Here is a 23,341-nt window from a genome sequence, read left to right as displayed (position 1 = left end):
AAATTTGTAATTTGTGATATTGGGCGATATAAAATAAACTGAATTGAAAAAAAAATTTAATTAATAAATTGAGACTATAACGTCACCAAAACCATTTCAACGCCAACACCTGGTGAAGAAGAAATATACTTTGTAAATAGCAGGGAAACTAAGTATTGTGGTCACCATAACCATGTGTACAGATTGTAAAGCCCTCCGAGGCAAATTCGTAATTTTTGATATTGGGCTATATAAAATATACTGAATTGTCTGGTCTGGGTGTGACTATGTGACTACGTCTACTTCTTATAGTCTATGGTCAGAAGTTCATAATAGTTAAGTTGAAATAATAGACCCTGCTTCTGAAGCTCACGGGAGAACAACTTAAACACATTGAGCAATATCTGATCAATACAGCATTCAAAACAGCTTGACATCAGAGATAGAGAAATAAGTTGTTTATTATTGAATATCACAGGTGAGGCGCAAAACAAACTTAGTTAACTGACAAGAAACTGAACATAGACAGTCACTACTGACAGAACATTACACATTTGGAATGAAAGAAAGTGGGACGAATACAAATGAATGAATCATTGACAAAATAAAAACAATTGGCTGATTCCAAAGCCGCTGTAAAGGAAAAGTGCTATTGATATCGTTAAGCCGCTAGATGTCGCAATCTCCCTCCCCCGTTCCAGTGAATTCACTCCACAACAAGTGTCTGCCAGTTCTGTTAATGGTTGCATCTTTACTTATAGTACAGCTGTGTGGTGTATTTGGGGTTTGACATCATTTACAGAGGTTCAGCATTCGGTAGATATAGGTTTAAGTTGCTTTGTGTGGTGGTGTTTCAAGATTCATGTCATCTTAAGATTATTAAGATATGGCTATCTAGTTTTAGATCAAGTTTAGCATGTCATCTATTGTTTTGCAGGGTATACAGCGTAACTTATTCTTTCTTCTTTCCAATCTGATTTGTATCTTTGTTGTTGCCTACATTGTTTGAGGTAACTGGATTTAAGGTTGTAAGGACTATGGCTGCTGGTTGTTGATGTGGATTTTGTTTAAATATGCAGAATTGTAATTCAATTTGTTGTTGTTTGTACAATTAAGCTGATAGATAATATGTGCTGACGTCAGTTGTCATTTTTTGCCGTGGTAAATATTTACTTATTTTGCAAACTGATGGACATCAGTGTCAGTGAGGCTGGGCATGGCAGAAGCAGCCTCCTTCTGTCGCTGAGCACTTTGGGTTGGTACGAAGCCAGGCGCTTATTGTCAAACCCAGCTATTTATCTCTTTTTTCCACACTAACTGTCAACTTGATGTTCACAAGCCTTGCTTGAAGTTGGAAATTAAAAATAATGAATTCTCAAATATAATGTTTTTTTTTAGGAAAAGTAATATTTGAGTTGCTTAATGTAACTTTCAATATAAATTGTTAACATATTACACTGCTGCACTGAAAAGAAGAGAAGAAAACATAAACACATAAAAACACACATCAGAGCCATGAGCTCGAGATTACGTTCACATTTACTTCTGGTTTGGTTCTTTGGCTCATTCTCAAGCGGCAGCGTTCTGGTGAGTAACGTTCTCCTCGATGGATGTCCAGATAGGGATGCCATTCTTCAGCTGGAGAGCACAACGACTTCAGACGCTGTGGAATGTGAGGGATTAGTCACTGAATTCATGGAAAAAATCTCAAGCTTTGCAAAATTCAGATAAAGCCAAAATGACCATGCCCTGTTATCATAACACACATACACACCTGCCACAGGCTTCCCTCGGATCTCATTATCTTATACACAGCAGTGACGGGGACCCAGAGGAGCATAAATACAGTCATGCACCAGCCCAAAGTCAAACCCCAGACTGGGAACGGGACTCCTCCATAAGAGGGTGGCGTAAATGTCATCAGGGACCAGATCAAGATCACCTAGACAACAAAGGTGGCCGATTTCATTCATCAAAACTAACGTTTTAGTTTAGACAAGAGTCCTCTCTTTTTCACACAGATGAAATTAATTTAATTTAACTGTAATTCAGATCTATCTTGAAATACAAGTTTAGTGGCTGCTGGCAGTAATTCTATCACCTTTTAAAAAAATATATTGATGTAGTTTTTGAAGCAATAATAATTCTCCATTTGATATCATTCCTCAAAAATATGCATGAGGATTCGAGCAAACATTTTTTGCATCAGTGGCATTGTGTGACGTATACTCACCACTATGATGCAGGGACTGATAAAGAACCAACATGCTCTCCACCATAACCAGAAAGTGAAACTCCTATTTCCAATCATCATCTCAATGTCTTTGATAAAACGGTTCCCTCCTGTAATGCATCAGAAGAATACATAGACCTGAATGTACACAGATGGATTTTAAGGCTCTCTGTTACCTTTATCTGCACATATCTACAGATATCATTTTTACCATATATGTAGCAGACACCAATGATCTCCAAGAGAGCCAAACATAGCAGCACCCAGCTGGCAGCAAACTGGTCGATTAGAGTCACCCAGTATATTCCTGCCTGTCTCAGACACACACACACACACACACACACACACACACACACACACACACACACACACACACACACACACACACACACAAGTCGAGTGAGTTAAGTAGGCCTAAGTCCGATAACAGTTACATTAATTTACACTAAGGAAGACTTACCCTTGTGACACATGGCAATCCCAGCAGGTAAAGGATGGAAGACGTCGTAATAGTCAATAAAGCTCGTTTGGATTTGAATATTTTAGGGTAGGCATCGAGCAGGCAGGTGGTGATCACCTCTAATGACAAAGAGATTTCAGGATACAGCATGGTCTTAAAGTTAAGTGTGAATGGCAACTGGATATCGCACCTATTCCTGCAAACTGGGAGTCCAGACCAACAGTCAAAAGCATGAAGAAGAACAAAATAGACCACAGAGGGGAAATAGGAAGCTTAGACAGAGCATCTGGATATGCAATGAATGCCAGGCCAAATCCTGCACAAAGACAATGAAACATAACATCACAGGCTGCTTGAAAGTCTTCCAAATGTTGTATTAGTTGATGCCCACATGGTGTCTGTCTGACCTTCCTTCACGACTTCTACAACAGGCATTTTGTAGATGTGAGCCATGTGACCCAAGATTGAAAATATGGCAAAGCCTGCAAGCACGCTGGTACCTAGGAAAACATGAAATTAGCTAAAAAGATGAAAGAAGAAATTATTTAAACTTTCTTTAATAATATAATAATGCTGTGACAGTAGCTGTGATCCTACCAGCATTAGTAAGGGTTACAACAAATGAGTCCTTGAACACATTGTTGTGGAAGTTGTTATAAGAAGCAAGAGTCATGACTCCACCCCAGCCAATTGAGAGAGAGTAGAAGGTCTGAGTTGCAGCGTCTTTCCAGACCTAAAAACACAGTCATGATTTAAATCAATATACCTAGATTGCTGTATTGCATTGCATATAAATGTGTATAGTTGGGTCCCTACCTGTGCTTCGGTCAGTTTCGTCAAATTGGATTGGGAACCAATGTAGAACTCAATTCCATCTCTGGCTCCCTCCAGTGTCACACCTCTGATCAGCAGGATCAGAATCACCACATAGGGAAAAGTAGCAGTGAAATACACAACCTTGTGGGAAAAAAGCCAAGAATTACAATTTATATTTTCTTGCATTATTGCTGGGAGTTTCAATAAAAAATTGTAAGGTCAAAAATTGTGAAGGTGTTTGCCATGTTGCAATTTAGCATGTGTCTAATTCCTTTTCCTGAGAGGATTGTAATAACTCATATCTGTGTGGAAAATGGCTACAACCAGCTGCTTAGCTTAGCATAAAGGGGGAAACAGCATTTCCTCTAATGTTACCAGCAGGACAACATTTCAGTTTGTCCAACACGTGTTGGTTTATGACAAAACCAACACCATTCCCATCAGCTTCAGCTCTACTTTGTGTTGACTGTGATTGGAAACTGTTAGAATGCTAACACACTAAACTGGGAAGATGCAAGTCCAGACTGCTCCCTGTCTCCTGTGGTGTTCCGCAAGGGTCGGTCCTCGGCCCCATCCTCTTCATTATTTACATGCTCCCCCTCGGTCGTGTCATCAGCAGACATAGGATGTCCTTCCACTGTTATGCTGATGACACGCAGCTTTACATAAAAACTGCCCCAAGCCCCTCTGCAGCCATTTCATGTCTCACCGCCTGTCTTGGGGAGATAAAGACATGGATGAGCAACAACTTTCTCCAGCTAAACAGTAGCAAAACTGAAATCCCTCCTTGTTGGCACTCCACACCAGGTTCAGTCATCCTCCATAACTCACCTCACCTTCGATGGTCAGGTCATACCCCTCTCCTCCACAGTCACTAATCTGGGAGTTAGGTTTGATCCTCACCTGACCTTTAATGACCATATAAAACACGTGTGCAAAACCTCCTTTTATCATCTCAAAAACATCTCCAAAACTCCGCCCCACTTTAACCCTGTCAGATGCAGAGAAGCTCGTCCACGCATTCATCTCCTCTAGACTGGACTACTGTAATTCACTCTTCACTGGGATCACTGGCAAGAACATTCAGAAACTACAATACATTCAAAACAGCGCTGCCAGGATCCTGATGAGAGTCCGGAAATATGAGCACATAACACCCATTCTCCACTCACTCCACTGGCTCCCCGTCTCAACCCGGATTGACTACAAAGTCCTACTCCTCACCCATAAATGCATAAATGGACATGCACCTCCCTACCTACAAGAACTCATTACTCCCCAAACCTCTACCCGCACCCTCAAATCTACAAACCGCTCGCTCCTCCGGGTCCTCAACACCAAGCTCCGCACCAATGGGCGACCGGGCATTTTGCTCAGCAGCGCCGCACTTATGGAACAGTCTCCCTGACCACCTGAGGGCAACACAGACACTGGACTCTTTTAAGACTGGCCTAAAAACCTTTTTATTCAAGAAGGCGTTTTTGAGTTGAGTTTTATGACTTGTCAACTATTCCTTTTTAAAAAAAATGTTTTATTATTTTTTTAATTTTTTTAATTAAACTTATTGTTAGTTTTAACTATGTACTGGATCTGTGGCACTCTGAGATTCTTGGATGAAGAGTGCCTTACAAATAGAATGCATTATTATTTATTATTATTAAACTAGAACGGTAAACACAGCAAACATTATTACTTCAAACATCTGCAGGTTAGCATTGTGAACATATTAGCATGCTGATGCCAACATTTAGCTCAAAGCACTGCTTTGAATACAGCCTCACAGAACTGCTAGCCGGGTGGTTGACTCATGTACCTTCCGGACCTGAAAGTGGTATCAATCTTATTATTTAACTCTCAACATAAAAGCTAGTAAGCATGAATCTATATACGTGATACTGGTCCTTCAACATAGGATACTCAGATAGTAGATGAAACAATGTACTTCATGTAGGCCGACATGACAGGGCTTGGATCAATGCAATCGATGCATTGGCCCTTATGTTGAACTATGGAGGACTTGCTATGAGATGGATGTTGTCTTACTTTGCCTGATGACTTGATGCCTCTGATGAGCGCTGCAGCAATAATTATGGAGCTCAGCAGCAGACAAAGGGCCAAGTGCCAAACTACTGGTCCTGTTTCATCCAGACCACTGGATCTCTGCAAAGCCACATGACTGAGGAGGAGAGACATTTAACTTTACAGCCACAGCAGTATGATACATGTGTGTATTTGTGCTTGGTTGCATGAGTGTGTGATTCTTACTCCCAGTACTGCTCACTCGGGCTCTGCACTGGAACTGTGATGATGTTGGATGAAGGACAAGTGCTGTTTTCCTGAGTCCAGTTGGCCACTAAATCACCACTTACATTGCAGTATACTAGAAAAGAAAAGAAGAAAATGTCTATGTAGTGAGTATTTCCAAGCATTTTTTTATAATACACAGAATTAATGAATTATTTTATTGTTTTATACATCCAGAACGCTGCTGCTCGAGTCCTGACTAGAACCAGGAAATACGACCATATTAGTCCAGTGCTCAGGTCTTTGCACTGGCTTCCTGTTGCTCAGAGAATAGACTTTAAAACAGCTCTGCTTGTGTAGAAATCTCTTCATGGTCTAGCACCAGCGTACATGTGTGACATGTTAGAGCCATATGAACCATCTTGGGCTCTCAGAAGCTCAGGGAGTGGTCTACTGCTGGTGTCCAGAGTCAGGACTAAACACGGTGAGGCTGCGTTTCAGTTTTATGCTGCTAAAATCTCGAAAAGTCTTCCAGAAGATGTGAGACAGGCCTCAACTCTGACAATATTTAAATCCAGGCAAACAGTTGTATTTGACAACTGAAAGTATTTTATCTGCACTCTTCGCTTTTAATAAAAATTAATTAATGATTATTTTTATGTTTTTATGGAATGATTTTATTTGTCTTTTTGTAATTTTATGTAGCTGTAAAGCTTGCCTTATGTACGAATTGTGCTCTATAAATAAACTTGCCTTGCCTATTTCCCTTTGACCTGAAGTAGCGCAGAAAATGTTTTAGCTTTTAGCATGCTTTTCAATCTTTCATTTATATCAAAATATGTCATTTTGTTATCTTTCTTTTCATGTCAACGCCACCTCAAGAGATTACATCAGATTACAACAACCAGCCAATTTGATCTACACGATACATTAAAGAAATTGGAGGAAAAAAATCACCTATAGGAGTGTTGCTGCAGTTATTGTCAGCCTGACTGAGGCAGCTAGACCACGGCAGAGGAGACTGGAAGGAGGCGAACATGTAGTACAGGCTGTAAGCGATGATGACGTTATAATAAATTGAGACTATTACCGTGACCATAACCATGGCAACGCCAACACCTGGAGAAGAAGAAATAGACTTAACAGGGGAAGTAACAAATTACATTGACTCTCGTTAATGTAACAAAGTTGTTTCCAAATATTGGGGATTTTACTTTTTCTAATCACAAGTGTTTAAGGGTCCTAAAAAAACTGAACTAAACAGAAGACAGGAGATAAATCAACAGCTGTTCCAGAGAATAAGCTGCAGGTCGACAGTTTCTAGCACTGTTGTGTCCATAGCTCTTTTTATTATTATTGATCATTTTCCTGTGAGTTTTCTTTTCTGGTTAATCCCTGTGAAGCTACACTTAGGAAGGCTATTGTATATTAATAAAATCGATGATCAGTTGTTTGTCCAGACTGCAGAGTGCCCGTCTGTCGGTTTGAGCCGATGAGTTCTTGTTGCTAATGTTGGTCAGCTTGTGTATGAGTCTACATTTAATGCAATATATTTTATAGCCTAAATATTAAACTCCATTTCAACCACCGTCTGACACTGGCACGGGGAGATATATTACTGTATTTGTGAATTTGTATTTGTATTTCCGAATGTTACAGTTTTTCTTATGTTTTTCCTCTCCGGCTCCGTGGTTGTCCGAACTGGTGCGTGCTGAGAGAGCCACTATGCGAGCATCGGAAAGGAAATGGCGAAAATACAAACACGCTGACGACCTGCTCGTCTATCACTCTCTTCTCTCCTCCTTCTCTGCCTCTATCTCTGCAGCCAAAAGCTTGTTCTACCAATCCAGAATTGAATCCTCTTTTTCTAACCCCAAAAAACTCTTTATTTTTTCCATCGTCCTTGAGCCCCCATGTCCCCCTCCTCCCTCCACCCTTCTACCAAGCCACTTTGTTGACTACTTTACACAAAAGATAGATGACATACACTCCTCATTTACTAATCCATCTTCTATAACTACACCTCCATTAACTTCATCTTCTTCCCCTTCGTTTTCCTCTTTTTTTTTCCTCCCTGTCTCCCAATCAAGTTTTTACCTTGGTAACCTCTGCCCACCCAACCACCTTCCCCCTTGACCCCATCCCATCTCACATTCTCCAGTCTATTGCTCCCGACCTTCTTCCCTTTCTCACCCATCTTAATAAGAGCTCCCTCTCAACTGGCTGTTTCCCTAACTGTCTGAAGGAGTTAACCCTCTCCTGAAGAAACCCACTCTCAACCCGTCTGAAGTCAACAATACAGACCTGTCTCTCTCCTTCCCTTCCTTTCCAAAACTCTAGAGCGAGCTATCTTTAACCAAGTCTCCTTCTTTCTCCACCATAACAACCTTCTTGACCCTCACCAGTCTGGATTCAAAGTCCACTCAACAGAGACTGTCCTCCTTGCTGTGTCCGAGCAGCTTCACACTGCTAGAGCAGCCTCTCTCTCTCCTCTGTCCTTATCCTTCTAGACCTTTCTGCTGCCTTTGACACAGTGAACCACCAGATCCTTATTTCCTCCCTCCAGGATCTGGGTATCTCAGGCACTGCGCTCTCCCTCTTCTCATCCTACCTCAACGACCGCACTTACCGGGTAACCTGGAGAGGATCTGTGTCTGAGCCTTGTCCTCTCACTACTGGGGTCCCTCAGGGCTCAGTCCTGGGTCCTCTCCTCTTCTCTCTGTACACCAACTCTCTCGTCTCTGTAATTCGCTCGCATGGCTTCTCCTACCATAAATACGCTGATGACACCCAACTGATACTCTTGTTTCCTCAATGTGAAATGCATATAGCAGCACGAATCTCTGCCTGTCTGACTATTACCTTCAACAACTCAGTGTTGGCCCCAACTCCGACTGCCAGGAACCTCGGTGTGACACTTGACAGTCAACTCTCCCTGACTGCCAACATTACCGTAACAACACGATCCTGTAGGTACATGCTGTACAACATCAGGAGAATACAACCCCTTCTCACTCAGAAGGCGGCACAGGTTCTGGTCCAGGCACTGATCATCTCGTGTCTAGACTACTGTAACTCCCTCCTGGCAGGTCTACCTGCTAATGCCATTCAACCTCTACAGCTCATCCAGAATGCAGCAGCTCGACTGGTCTTTAACCTCCTGAAATTTACCCACACTACTCCGCTCCTCTGCGACCTTCACTGGTTACTGGTGGCCGCCCGCAACCGCTTCAAAACATTGGTACGGGCGTACCGTGCTGCGAACAGATCGAGTCCAGTCTACATCCAGGACATGGTAAAACCATACACCCCAGCTCGTTCACTTCGCTCGGCTTCTGCCAATCGGCTTGTAGCTCCGTCACTGCGAGCTAAACACTCAACAAAGTCGCGTCTGTTTACTGTCCTGGCTCCTCAATGGTGGAATGAGCTCCCCATTGACATCAGAAGAGCAGAAAGTCTCTACACCTTCCGTCGCAAACTAAAACCACATCTTTTTCGACTATTCCTTGAATAGGTAGTGCCGTAGTAGCACTTTAGCAGCACTTAAATGGCTCTTACTGATAGCACTTCGTAGTTTAACTTTATTATAGAAATTGTACTTTCTTGATTCTTGTTGTTCTGAGTTTGTACTCATGGTTGAATTAACTTATTTTAAGTCGCTTTGGATTAAAGCGTCAGCTAAAGGACATGTAATGTAATGTAATCAAATGGTACCAAACTGTTGCTAGCATTGCCAAACTTGTAATTTATTTTCAATTTTGAAGATAAATCCACTGAATCAAAGCTGGAAACAGACTTTCGGCAAAACTTTAACTTAACAAAGTCAAACTCAAGGAGTCATTATAGTGGTTTATTGCTTTGAGTTATGTGTAGTTCATGGTTTTATTCGTAATGTTACCGTCATCACTATTGCATAAAAAAATACTTTATATAGCTTTTTATATAGGCACCTGGCCAGTACATGTTCTTGCTATACGATTATAGCAAGAGGACATAATAAATTGCTGAAGCTGTAATTTTCTTTTACCTTTAGTTTGGGTGATTGTGTGTTGGCCTTAAAGGGTGAAAGCCTCATAAAGAGTCATAAAAGAGTGATACAAAGGAATTTGTTTTGGTTCCACAAACAATCATTAACCAGCCTCATTAAATTCCTCATGTTTGACATCTTTGTTCTCATATGTACCCGACTGATCTTTCACAAAACGTGAACGTTAGTCTCACCCTGCAGGATCGGCACTGATCTCCATATGTTGATTGGACCTTGGCTGCAAAACTGTCCAAAGGCGCTTTCCAGGAAGAAAAGGGGAATTCCAGCCACCACCAACATCACAAAGTAGGGGATAAGAAAGGCACCTGCTCAAAGTGACGGATTAAAACAATATCAACAGTAATGCTATAAAACAGGATTTCCAACACTAATGCATTAGACAGCAAATACTTACCCCCTCCATTCTTGTAGGCCAAATATGGAAATCTCCAGATATTTCCCAGTCCAACAGCATAGCCGATCGTAGAGAGGATATACTCCTTCTTGCTGGCCCAGTTCCCACGCTCAGTATTCTCATCGCCATCATCCACATGTGGATCCTGCTCATTGAATAGTTAAATAATTTATTGAAGTGGTAAAAGTTGTAAAATTGCTCAGATATTGTTGTACCAGGGAAATCTTAAGAAAAACACATGCAGTGAGAAAAGTCAATTCTGGAATGATGCAATACAAATGTCTATTGATAATGATAATATTGAAAAAAAATATATATACATATACAACATATACTAATGATATACAGAGTGTCTCAGTGTCATAAATGTAATCTTTTTTCAATGTGAAATTTAAAAATGTCACTCTTGTCATGTTAAGATTGGATTGTGTTGGTTTCAGCACTAAAACCTGTCAGTCAAAAAGTGACATTGGCTCCATCATCACCCATTACAAGGCATTTAAAAACTAAAACAGAAAACATGGTATTTTTCGAAATTGAAGACCAAATTAAGTGAACAATATGCTTTGTTTGTCTAGATATTATATGATTTATATTTTACTTCTTTATCAGAAATACAGGCAATGTCCAAATTCAGCAGTCTTATTCAATGTAGCTATCGTAACTTGTGGAGTGAAAGTCTGTTCAAACAAGTTTGCAATCTTACCTGGTTGACGACTGCAGGATTTCTGAAAATGAAATCCTTGAAACTGTTCCAGCTGTATTTCCTCATGTCTTTTCACCTGCTTGCTTTCTGTATAAGAAATTCAAATCTCTCAGGTTGCTCTGGTTTAAAGCCCCCTGACAGACAATGGAGTGATGTTTTCTAACCAATCACCTGACCTGTACACTCCCCCCCACAACACTGCTAAGCTGGTTGCATTTGTGCAAATTATATTTTTAAACTAGAATCTCTGTTTAATGCACATTAGTAAATTATGTTCTCCTCTTGATGACATTAAACATTAAAACATCAACATTATACCCACTCAATCTGATATAGAGCTGGTTAGTGTTGCTTTCTGTATTAGGTCAGTATCTCTGACACTGATATTTCCTATGATGCTGAATTATATCATTCTGCAAAAATGTGACTGCTCACCTCAGATTGTGTTAGGAGTGATACCATCATTATATCCTCAGTATTGATAAATAGACAAAACAGTTGATGTAATGTGTGTGTGTTTGTGTGTATGTGTGCATGCATGTGTGCGTGCATGTGCCCGTGTGTGTGTGTGTGCGTGTGTGTGTGTGTGTTTGACTCAGGTAAGGGACTCCACTAGTAACCACATCTTAACAAATACTCCCTAAAGCCACTTGTTGATGGATAGATCTAATTTCGGTTGGTGACATCTTCACATAATCACTGTGCTGTTAGCATACGCACATTTGTGTCACTCATAATCACCACCTCATGATGACCACAACCATGTCAGATCACATGACTGAAAAAGTCCTGCTTTACCCATTAATCAACGGATTAATACAACACCTATTACACTTATGGTAATAGTCATAGATGAACACACACACATCCAAAAAAGGGTCAAGTGTGTTTAATGAATTACTTTCATGTAAGAAGGTATCAACAGTTTATAAGTGTATTCTGGCACTTTCTCCACAAGTTTTTTTAATGGGTTGTCTTCAAATGATGAATAGTTCTTCCTTGAGTGTGCAATTATAGATTTGTTGGACACAAACAAGTGGTGAACCTATCACCAACATCACATTTTATGTAGATATGGCAAACAGGCCAAACAGTTGGCCAATTCAGCATTTACAGTGCAACATAGCATTCATGTGTTTCCTTTTACCTCTGTTTTGAACTGCTGAATGAAATATCTGTCTTTTTACAAGCTGAATGCTCTACTATGTTCACAGGCTTGTCACTAACTCTGTCCAGGTGGTGTAAGTGGGAAACATCTGCCTGCTGTAGACGAAAACCATGTTGTGAGAGCGATAAGACTGAACCAGAACAGTGTTGTTGTGAGCCGTGAGTCACTAAAATACTGCATAGATATAAGAGCTGCAGTCTGATGGGAATTTAATGTGGATTTATCGCTACAAGCCACCACTTTCACTTTGTGTCTTATATGTTAAAATATCAATAATCTTAATTAATAAAAATACAAATGCCACCATAATGTCAAAGTTTAATGTTTAAAAGTCCTTTGGGCCAAGATGTCCTCAAATATATGTCCTCAAATATATATATAGTATTTTGCCAGACAAACATTTTTTATTTCTACGGTTGATCGTCTTTACCATATTTGTCAAAAAACATATTTGGGTTGTCCTTATTCCGGCTTTTGAACAGAGCTTTGTTGCTCGAGGTGGCTGTGACACTGATATAATGCATGCCTTATTTACAGTAACGGATTTTCTCGTAATCCCTCGTATTGAAAGACAGATAACACTGGCTTGTTTTGAGTATAGAGTGAATAGTATCAGTTGTTTTCGCTGGCCTTATGGCCTTCCCACAGACAGGGCGTGTGCTCCACTTGGTGCTCATTAGGTGTCTGAGCAATTTTTTGGTCAGTTACGTGTGCCCACCACCTAACCGCTGGAAACCTGTAATATACGTCAGTTTTAATGACGATATCTGCTGGCATGTGGCCACAGATTACAAAACACAGTGATGGAGGAAAACATTATAGACCCATCTGTGAAGGGCGTTCTGCCGGCACGATGCCAGCAGTGAGAGAGCTGTGTATTCTGATAGGGTCTCCCATGGCAACAGGTCTTGGGGGAGAGTCAAGGGAACTCAACTGTTTAACATCTGTGTTCTTGGCTGGTTGAATTCTTAATTGTATGGCTGTGCTCTAAGGAGTTATTGTCCACATTGTGTATTTTCACCTCATGACAACATTACAAACATCTGCCTCATTAATTTGCAGTGCTTTTAAAGATGTTTTGAGTCGCTTTAAGCTTAAGTCTTTACTTGTTGCCTCTAATGCGTTATTGTCCACATTGTGTATTTTCCACTCATGACAACATCTGAATAGTCCAAATTTCTTTCCTGACATTCTACCTTACACATAACTTAGATTTGGAGCAGGAAGTCACCATATACAGTGAGCAGAAAATCTGTAGTCTTTGAAAATCCTCATACTGTAGGCATGTAAATGTATTCTACGGTTATGTTGTATAAAATTCCTCATAACCTTCACATTAACCTTTAACAAGTGCCTGTGTGTATTTAACAGTGTCTAGATAAGCCTTAATTCAACAGAGAGCTGCATCATTTCAGTGTGAACAAAAGCTGACTCTGTTCCGAACCAACTATATTATGGTGCTCTTCTGTTTCTACTTTTTGAATCAATACTTAGTCCATAAAATCACTGAATCAAACCCACATCACACACATACACACAAAGACAGTAAAATGCAGTGCACTACAAATACAGGATGTACTATTAAAAGACAAAAAGTACAGTGTTCTTTTATTTTTTAGCACAGCTTTTATTTATTATGCAATAGGCTTGTAAACCTAAAACATTTGTCAGCATAATAACAATCTATGTAAATCATACAGTAACTCAAGAATCTTCATTCACCCAATGTTCACGGTACTTATGTGTATAAATACCCATACTGTATTCATTACAGTATGGGTATATTATTCACATGGTACAGAGATCAATCTGTGTTTCTAAGGAAAGTGGATTTCTCTGTGAAACAAGATGATCCTCTACAGAAACAATCATTCAGCAATTTTGTCACAAAGAAAAAACAATGCACCCAACTGCAATAAAGTATCACTGGGAAATGGTTGCCAGAGAAGTGATGAAGATATCGTTGTGCTTCTAGTACAGCTAATGTTTTGAAATAAAACAATTCACATCATACATAATACATAATGTTCACATTTTCAAACAAAACAATGGAAGGCATGCATTGTAGGAAGAGAGATTAAAAATACCGATTAAAAAGAACATTGATCCTCAGAGCGACATAAAGAGGATCAGGGTCAGATTATTTTCAATACGTAAAAAAAAAAAAAATCATATGTGGCTTTTAGAGTTATTATATTAGGCTTATGCCCTGTATGTTGTGGCAAAAGCCTCATTTACTTTTATTTAACATTATTCTTGTGCAATCTGGTGCAGATTGTCAGACCTTGTTGCATTAAAATTAGTTTTTTTTCTATAATGGACTCAGGTGCTTGGAAACTGAAGTCTACGGGGACCGGCAAAATAAGCACAAAGTAAAAGTTCCTTGTAGTTGCTTTAATCAAGTAAAACAAGATGTGGCCATGTGTCCAGATGTGTGAAGGAAAATCATTTAAAGTTTAACTTTTTCAAAAGAAAATGCCCATCGAAATGTGAAATATCTGCAATACAACTTCTCCAATTGCTGTATAACCACTGTCATGTAAACAACCATATGGCAACCTTTGCTTTTCACTGTAATGTGAATAGTGAATCTTGCAGTAATAATTGCTGCCACTTGCTGTTGATATTGGCTATATATAGATGTTTTAATCTATATATATATATATATATATATATTTTTTTTAAATATATATAGATTGTATATTTCTTTATTTGTACAGACCATGTACAGTTAAAACATAAATGTCACCATTTGATGCACTGTACCAGATTGTAGCTACAGCTAATTTGCATCTGTAGTCCCTTGACAGACCATAACAAACTTAAAACAATAGCATAAGAAACAATACAACATTATATGTGGTAAGAGGAACACACAATGCAAAGCTACAGTACAGCACATTAAAAGTAAGAAATGAAAAACATTAAAAGTAAGTAATAAAAAACATTAAAAGTAAGTAATACAAACCATAATAATTTTGCTCATTGAGTAAAGCGCTGACCAGCTTTCAAATGATTTTTAAAAGTGCTGATAGAGCTGCAGCGCTTCATCACGTCATGTAGGGTGTTCCACTGATTTGTTGCTTTCACGGGTGATGAATGACCAAATGCAGTGCGGTGAAATGGAATGGTACAGTCGCGTGTGGAGGTTAGACCTCAATGCTGGAAGTCAGGCGCAAGCATCGGGTTGACTCAGTTGGGATGTCCTGGCGACTGATCTCATTTCCATCCAGTCGCAGTGTCCGTAGCTTGGAGAAGTTGGTCACATCCACAACGCTGCAGAAACTACCCAGAGTGAACTCTAATGGGGCAGATGGGGAGGTGGTAAAGAATTTGTGTCTTCCCTAAGTACTCGAAACAGCCAACATCTCAGCACCTACACAATATATCAGTAAGAAATGAAACTGCTGCTACAAGTGGTCAAAATTATTTTCGCCATAAAATTAAATATATTCATGACTAAATAAACACAAATTTGTATTTAAAGTTTTTCATTTATTCTTCATTTGTTTTGTCAATCTCCATCAGGACTGTATGTGGGTGGTTTGATCAGATTTGATTGACAGTGGCGTGAAACACCAAAACAACTCCACAACTGTCTGGTTTTTATTTCATATGTATTTTATGTATATTTCTATTTGTATATTTTAACTGTTGCTAAATCCTTATTGGTGCACAGAAGCAGTGTGAGGGGCACATACCAAAACGGTTTATGCAGAACTCAATTGTTCATAGAAAGAAGCTGATTGATAGTGTTCAGGCCCTTTAATAACCTCTATAAATTGCTTTTACATTTATTTATTTTTTTAAAGACGTGTGTAGGCTACAGAATTGCTTAAAAAACACCTGTATTTTATGTTACCTTTGATCTGGTTGGCTTGCAGATAGAGATGCTGTAGTGTGGTGCTCACTGGAGGGATTCGCTCCAGTTTATTGAAGCTCAGGTCCAGCTCCACCAGCCCAGTCACATTGAAGGTGTTGGCAGGGATACCCTTGTCTGTTAGCTGATTGTGAGCGATCCTGATGTACTGCAGCTGAGTGAACTGGCCCAGGAAACCCTCTGGTAGAGAATCAATGGAGTTGAATTCCAGGTAGAGCTGGTGCAGATGTTCGGGGAGTGCCTCTGGGACCTGGGATAAGTTTAAAGAAAATATTGTGATAGGATTGCAGATTCACTTCATGAGACATTTGCAAACACACAGATACATACAATTACCTTTGTCAACTTGTTACCACTGATCTCCAGCAATGTGAGGGATTTGAGTGCCTTCAGTGACGTGCCCATGTCTGTGACAGCGTTGTCATGGAGATACAGAATAGTGAGGTTATCCATTCCCTCCAGGTCTGCAGGTGTTACCTAGGCAACCATAGATATACTTCTGAAGTCTAATGTCTGTGATGTATAGCCAAAACATTCAAAGAGAACGGAGATGAATGAATATCAAAACTATGCAAAACATTACCTTTTCAATCTTGTTGTGGTTGATTCTCAGGTCTTGCAGGGTACGAGGGAGATTTGAAGGAAAGGCAGTCAAATTGTTGTGTTGCAGATATAAACGTTCTAGTCCATTCAACTGTTGAAATGCCTGCAAAATGATTTTGAGAATGAACAACTCCCTGAGTAGCAGAGTAGCAGCTCATCAGTGTTAAAAGGTCTGACTAAAATATCCCTTTTTGCAGTCAAGAACAGTGCCAGTGTTATTTAAAATTAATTGTTCATATTTCTTTTGTTATTAAAATGTATTATTTATTTTTTTTAATTGTGGAAATATCCAAATCAGTGTTTGATTACCTGCCAGCTGCTGCAAGAAGTAGTTCACATGCAATGGTTATTACTTTTTTAGTTCCATTGTGGAATTATGAGGGCACTCAGGGTTTAACACCAACTCTCAAAAAAGTTTGCCAGGCTGGAACCAGGCATCAGCTTTTGGTTGCCGAAACTGAAATTATAGTTGCCATTTATAGACACCTTACATTTTGAGTAATCAAGATACTGTGCAGTTATACCTCAGCTTATTGATGCTCATCTTGTGAATGGCAGTGTTCATCAATGGGTGTGCCATTGCTGTGCAGCCTTCACCTCATCATGTCATACTCATTGCTTCGAGCTCCAGTGCCTGTGGTTCTGTGGGATGTGCTATGTTAAACTAGTGAATTTGATGCGTCTTTTATCAATGTGGCTTACACTCTTTGCAGTAGGATTTCACATCCAGCACAAGACTTCAGACATTTCCTTTTAGTTTTTTGTTTGGGTTCATCTTTGTCAATTTAATCCGTTTTCACATTTGTTTGAAATGTTGACAGGTTTGTCAAACTTTTCATGCCACAGCCAAAAATGTGCTTCCCCATTCTCTCAAACAGATTTCTATGAGTAAATTCACCAATACATGTTCAGCATTGTCACCTCCAGCACTGTCTTGCAACAAATATTAACATTTTATTTATTTTGGGATTTTTCTGTTTGCTGTCTCTATTTTTATATGAACAAAAATGGTTACCACTGATGGCAATCAAAGGCCAAGAGTTGGTTGCCCATAACAACCGTGACTGTTTACACATTCGGACAATCAAATAAAATGACGTACAGTAAATGTAGTGCACTATAAAGTAATAGGGAGGGATTTTGCACAGCAGGACGAGAACTAAAGGTATTACGATGGATTAATACAAAGGTCTCATGAAACCAACACATAAATGTCACCTGTTTGATTTACTCAACACATATGTATGCTGAGCAGAGAATTATTTTTATTTTGTATTCATTTCAGTTGGATTTTAAACTAAGATCCACATGTCCAAATGCAGAAAAAGCCCACCCTATGTTACATCACACATGTAGCAATATAATCATTACTTTTTTCTTTGTAACATTAAACTTACTTAGCCACCTGCCAGCCATCTGACAACCATTTAGACCAGCATTCCCCTTTCATGCTCTGAGCGCACATGTGTGGCTGGATCTGACTAACACCAGATGTAAGTTTACCTTCTTGCCAATGGCGTCAGATGTCAGTTGGTTGTAGTGCATCATGAGCCACACCAGATTGGTTGCATTTACTAGAGCTGAGTCGGGCACAGCTGTGATGGCATTGTTTTGGAGGTACAAGTATTTCATGCGGGAAGGGATGGTTGGCATGGCTGTGAGGCCCCGCCCATCACAGTACATGGCGACTGGGAAGGAGGGCGGGCAGTCACACTCATCTGGACATTCCCCTCCTGTAGTGTCTGCCTGCAGGGAGCCAAATCTTAGGCTATGCGGGCCGTACAGCCAGGCGAATGGGTCCCGTTCATGGGAGCAAGAGAGTGGCAGCAGGGCAGACAAGAGGAAGACAACCACCACACACATGGTCACAGTCACACAAATGTTCACTGTAATCTAACAGAGACAAAGACAAAGAGACAAAGCAGCACAAAATAGAAATTAATTAATTCACACTTTGTTAATTGGGCTATATTGACTGTTCATTGTGAAACATATACAGTAAACTTCTTATAGACAGTTATATTTTATATTTTCACAAGTTTCTCACTTATAAAATGTGGGCTAGAGGGACTGGATTTGCATAAATAGATGAAGGAAATGTTAATTTAGACATTAAAAAGTCATGAAAAATAACTTTTGAAAATCAGAACTTGCAATCAGAAGATGCTATGACCAGCCAAAGGTACCGTGCAGCTTACTGACTTGTTTTAGAAATGTAACTGGCTGCAGAGTGGTAGATTCTTGGGAGTCTTAATCCACAGGGAATCCAGAGAGGAAGCATTAAAAAAAGAAAAAATCTATACGTGAATGCCAGCTTTGTTCATGGTTCTCACTGCTGCCCCAAAATTGTTAGACAATATCCAATAATTACCCTCTGATTTCCAGAATAAAAACAACTCAGACTAAAATATGTCTCTATCATCACATGTTTATTCATCTCTTATAAGGTAGATAAATACCACAGAGCCAGACAGACAGACACATGTTCACACACATGCATGTAGGCATACAAACACACACACACCTACCTGGTCACAGAGGATCGCCCTCCTTGTCCCCTCTCTCTCACAGAGTGTGGTCAGGACTGAAGGAGACTTTGACAAACACTTTGTAAAAACATGTTCCTCCCCTCCCTGTTTTCCTTAATGTTCTGCCCCCCTCTCCACCCACTCTCTCCGTTCCTTTACTGGTTCTTTCCACCCGCCTGCACCCCATTTTGTTTGCTCAGTCATGGCCCAGCACATCCCACACCCAAACTCTAGAACCTCTTTTTTCACGAATGTGAGCACATTCAGTCCCTTTCAGCTGAACCCCACTATTTCTTCAATATTTAACATTTGCACCTTTGCAACCCTGTCCATTGTTGTTACCTAACCTGAGTATGTGTTCATGTGTACTTGTGGTTTATATGAGAGCAGTGTGATGAATTGTTACTGTGCATTATGCTTTTTTGGGAAATAATAGTCAATCTATTCCCATGGCAACATGCAGTGTGAAAGGTGTCATGGTTAATATTACATTTGTAATATACTACACTTATTAAAACTACTACAATCACAATAATACTATACAAAGACAATAGTTTTTAGCTTTCATACAATAATTAGATAAACTGAAGATAATACAATAATATATCAAACCCTCTTCAGCCTACTTCGCGAACATCCCTATGCCAGCGACAGTTTTGTAGCAGGGGTGGTTCAAACTCTCTCCATTCCTCTCCAACAACAGTACATCTTGTAAAGGGTTAAATTAAAACATGTGTGAAAGTCTGTATGGTCTTAATGGGAGCCTCTTCCTGCCTTGCATCTTTTCTCTGACGCCATGTATTTATCCCTTTTTTCCTCTCTCCATCTCTGTATCTTGTTATTGATACAATGTGAGAGGGAAAAGGTAGTGTGATTGTTTAATAGAAAGCTCAACATGTTTGCATAGGAGAAAGGTATGTCTGTTTTGAAATAAAATGATGTCAGTTTTCAACACTGAAAAATGACATTCTGATGGTTGAACAAAAGCAGTACTGCATTTTTCTTTTTCTTTTGGTGTAATATTTGATGTTGAGTAAAACTCAATGGCTAGTTTGATCGTCGATAAGATTGATACCATTTTAATCTGTATTTCTGCTGTGTCCTTACTTAGTTGCTTGGTGTTGACTTTTGTTTAAAAATGGTTATCATGAGCCTTTAGCCAAGCTTCTTCCCGTTATGTGGGTGGGCAGGATGAATATGTTGCTACATGTCGTTATCATGTTGCAAAATAGACAATTGCCCCCGGTAGCGCTCGGATTCAATTTATTAGTTATGCCTCGAGTAGAAACCGTGTCCAATGAATGGGGATTATAATTATGTGAATATTGAATTTAGCATCTTTGGATTTATTCTTATTTACATATACAATAATTTAACAGTGGTATGAATCGAACCGTTGCTAAAGAATCGTGTGCTGAACTGAACAATGGATTGTTGAACACATATTTTCCAAAATGTTGAAATACTTCTTTCAGTCTGTTATGCCTGCATCATGTCAGGTCTTGCTCAAAGAGCAGTAGTGTCAACACTTAACTACAGTACGAAAAAGCTAGTGTGCTCGGTAATCTGGCGTAGTGCCTTCAACATGTTATTTAAGGTAGTTGTTGTCCGTAATCATTGTGTCAAACGTCTGACAAAAGGTTTTGAAGATCAAAAAAGGCAAGAAAGGATATTTACTTTCATTGTCATTTTATATAGGGAATGGACTCAACACAGCCTTATTTTTCACCTGTGAACTGAACCGGATGAACTCCAAACCTTTACCGGACATAGTTATGCGCCTTTATGAGGTTAATACCTCTTGCAACATAACATTGAAGGTAAATAGATAATGTATAATGTGTGTGACAGAAAGACACATATCTACATTTAAAAACACTATAAATAACTAAAAGAGCGAGAAACAAAAAGTGCATCACTTAGCGTGAGATAAATTGACTCTCTGCTGACCAGGACTTCAAAGGTCCTGGTGAACTCTGCATAGCCCCCAACACTAACCTAGCCCCGCTGTAAGTGCGTCCACCCCGTCTCCTGTCTGGGTCATGAAGATCAGAGGACCAAGCCCTTTCCACTAAGGCTGTGAACTCTTCATAGGAATGTCAAAGGAATTTTAATTCTGATGGTTGCTTCTCTTGTCACTCACCTGCAGAAAAAAAGCTACATGAAGTATTTCAAACTATATTAATCTTCCCATCCTAGCCTTTTCTCTATTTCGAGAATGAAAGCAGGTCAGTAATGGGAAATATTAAAAAATGTTGAGGTTGTTTTGGATTAAATGGACTAAATGGTCTCATTATGTATGTATGGCAGTCAATGTCCTTTCATCTTCTCCAGATTCATATGGGATTGATCAATTTGGAATAAAAAAAGGCAGTGTTTCCCTTTTGAAGAACGATGTAATGTTGGAAATATTTGTTGTGTTTTTGGAGGAAGACAACAAAATGTAGCATACAAACCTCAAACTAAAGAAGTTCAATTTAATCATACATTTACAACTTTGTAAATCATTACCACTAGCTCACGATGCATTGTTTGGCAGTCAGTGTATCTTTTAGATAGATAGTTTGTCCATCTCTTGGTCTCTCTCACTCTCTTTCTCTCATAAAAAAACTGTCAAAAAACGTGTTGTTTGTCACAGGATATTGTACACACACCCATTACTGAGACACAAACTATTACGATAACCATAGACCATCGCTTACACTTACCTTAACCCAAAACCAACTATAAACCCTACAATTTAGTGGTGAACATTGTGGGAACTGGTCTGCGCAACGTGATTTATACACGTTACACAAACAAACACACAGTCCCTGAACAATGTGTCTCCTGAAGGTAACTTGAACCATGGCACCCCAGGGCACAGGGGCAGCATAAACCATGTGATAGAAAGCAGATGTCCATGCACACACACATAAATCACGCACAGATGTTCATGATTACACCATGCCAAGCTTTTTCTTTTTCTCATATAGATGAAAGCAGCGGATTGTTATTTATGTATGTTGGTAACTATTTTAATTATGAATCTAAATTCTGGAATTACATCTGCTATGTAACACGAAAAAAAAAGAGATCTTGAAATGACACTGAAGGGTGTTCTGGTGACCAAGAGATTTATATAACTAATGTCATGGACCATCTGCTCTATAGAAGTTAAACACTAGTGTGAAAGTTACTTTGCCACTATGAATAAACATTAAACTTAGAGCTTTACTTCATTTGCAAACCGAAATGCCTTTAAATATTAACAGGAACATTTTGGTTTATTTCTTCAGTCTTTTCTTTGCATTAATACATTCCATCTGCCAGAATAATACATAATGTATTGGTATCAATGTATTATTGTACAATAATTGCAAAAAAAACACATTTGCAAAGACTTTTTCCTTAATTTAACCCAACCTGTTGCAAGCTTGTGCGTTCTGTTGATTACAAAGACTATAGTGCCCTCTAGTGTCAAATACAAGAACTGTTGAGGGGCAAATTTAGGCAGCAGATGATGAGTGAAATTATGAGAAGAGGAACAACAATTGAGGTGAAAGGTGAAACTAATTCAAGCTAAAAAAACAACAAAATGTTGACAACAATTGATGATATCATCTCACCCAAGTCCAGATCTGTTCAAACAAAACTAAACAAAAAAAATCACAAAAACACAGACACAAAAACAAACATGGCAAAAAATGTATGACAACACGAATGAAAATTCCTTGAATTAATTAAGTAATACAATTATATAATTATACAATAGATATTTGTATATTATCAATGGATAATTATCACAGCCTCCGCAGTTCTTCTCAGCTCTATCGAGCATTTTAGGGTCAGAGCTGGTTTTACAGCTGTTTGATTGTGTCAACTTCACTTGTTATTGCAGGTTTAAAGTGCTCTGAAAAGGTGAAAATCGGACTTGGCAAACCCTCTATCTGATGATGAGGATAAGGTGATATGAATGACTCAAGAACAGCTAATAAATGGACCTCAACCTGAGATTATTTTGTCAAGGTTGAGGTTGAACTTACATAAGGAGTACGAGTTTTCTTGATAATAAACAAAAGTCATGCTTGTATTCTATGTTACTCACCATAACTTTTGAAAAAGATGTCGTGCTATAGTAGTCTTATTCTGATTTAGTTGGCACACTACATAGTTGACCTCTAAAATAATTGGTAATGTTTCACGTGGTAGCTCTTCCTCAAAATGTCTTCTGACACATAGCAGAACAAATCAAGGCTTGCACTTACACTATGCAGTGCAGGTCAAAACATGATACATCATT

At 39.2% G+C, this 23,341-nt stretch overlaps 2 protein-coding genes across 2 annotated transcripts; both read right to left on the bottom strand.

Annotated features, from left to right (window-relative positions):
- Window positions 1–422: 422 nt before the first annotated feature.
- Window positions 423–10,974, bottom strand: slc6a14 (solute carrier family 6 member 14). The gene is made up of 15 exons (XM_034533511.1): window positions 10,881–10,974; window positions 10,175–10,319; window positions 9,954–10,085; window positions 6,690–6,851; window positions 5,754–5,868; window positions 5,532–5,664; window positions 3,489–3,629; window positions 3,270–3,405; window positions 3,080–3,172; window positions 2,863–2,988; window positions 2,673–2,791; window positions 2,424–2,523; window positions 2,213–2,322; window positions 1,754–1,921; window positions 423–1,642 (listed from the first exon to the last, which is right to left on the bottom strand). The coding sequence occupies exons 1-15, from the start codon at window positions 10,944–10,946 to the stop codon at window positions 1,487–1,489; spliced, it is 1,902 nt and encodes a 633-aa protein (XP_034389402.1). The 5' UTR covers window positions 10,947–10,974; the 3' UTR covers window positions 423–1,486.
- Window positions 10,975–15,046: 4,072 nt separating this feature from the next.
- Window positions 15,047–19,103, bottom strand: fmoda (fibromodulin a). Its single transcript, XM_034533510.1, has 6 exons — window positions 19,060–19,103; window positions 18,035–18,424; window positions 16,512–16,634; window positions 16,265–16,405; window positions 15,911–16,178; window positions 15,047–15,349 (listed from the first exon to the last, which is right to left on the bottom strand). The coding sequence occupies exons 2-6, from the start codon at window positions 18,392–18,394 to the stop codon at window positions 15,198–15,200; spliced, it is 1,044 nt and encodes a 347-aa protein (XP_034389401.1). The 5' UTR covers window positions 18,395–18,424; window positions 19,060–19,103; the 3' UTR covers window positions 15,047–15,197.
- Between the last annotated feature and the right edge of the window lie 4,238 nt (window positions 19,104–23,341).

The sequence above is a fragment of the Cyclopterus lumpus genome, chromosome 5, assembly GCF_009769545.1.
Source record: "Cyclopterus lumpus isolate fCycLum1 chromosome 5, fCycLum1.pri, whole genome shotgun sequence".
Classification (NCBI taxonomy): Eukaryota; Metazoa; Chordata; class Actinopteri; order Perciformes; family Cyclopteridae; genus Cyclopterus; species Cyclopterus lumpus.
Note: the sequence above shows the minus strand (reverse complement) of the source record. Positions and strands in the feature narration are given on the sequence as shown.

Coding starts and splice junctions, on each gene's coding strand:
- slc6a14 (XM_034533511.1), bottom strand. CDS start 10,946: ATGAGGAAATACAGCTGGAACAGTTTCAAGGATTTCATTTTCAGAAAT. Junction 3,630..5,531: donor GCATCAAGTCATCAGGCAAA/GTAAGACAACAT, acceptor TTTTCCCACAAG/GTTGTGTATTTCACTGCTAC. Junction 1,643..1,753: donor CCGAGGGAAGCCTGTGGCAG/GTGTGTATGTGT, acceptor CACATTCCACAG/CGTCTGAAGTCGTTGTGCTC.
- fmoda (XM_034533510.1), bottom strand. CDS start 18,394: ATGTGTGTGGTGGTTGTCTTCCTCTTGTCTGCCCTGCTGCCACTCTCT. Junction 16,635..18,034: donor CTGACGCCATTGGCAAGAAG/GTAAACTTACAT, acceptor ATCATTTTGCAG/GCATTTCAACAGTTGAATGG. Junction 16,406..16,511: donor ACCACAACAAGATTGAAAAG/GTAATGTTTTGC, acceptor ATGGTTGCCTAG/GTAACACCTGCAGACCTGGA.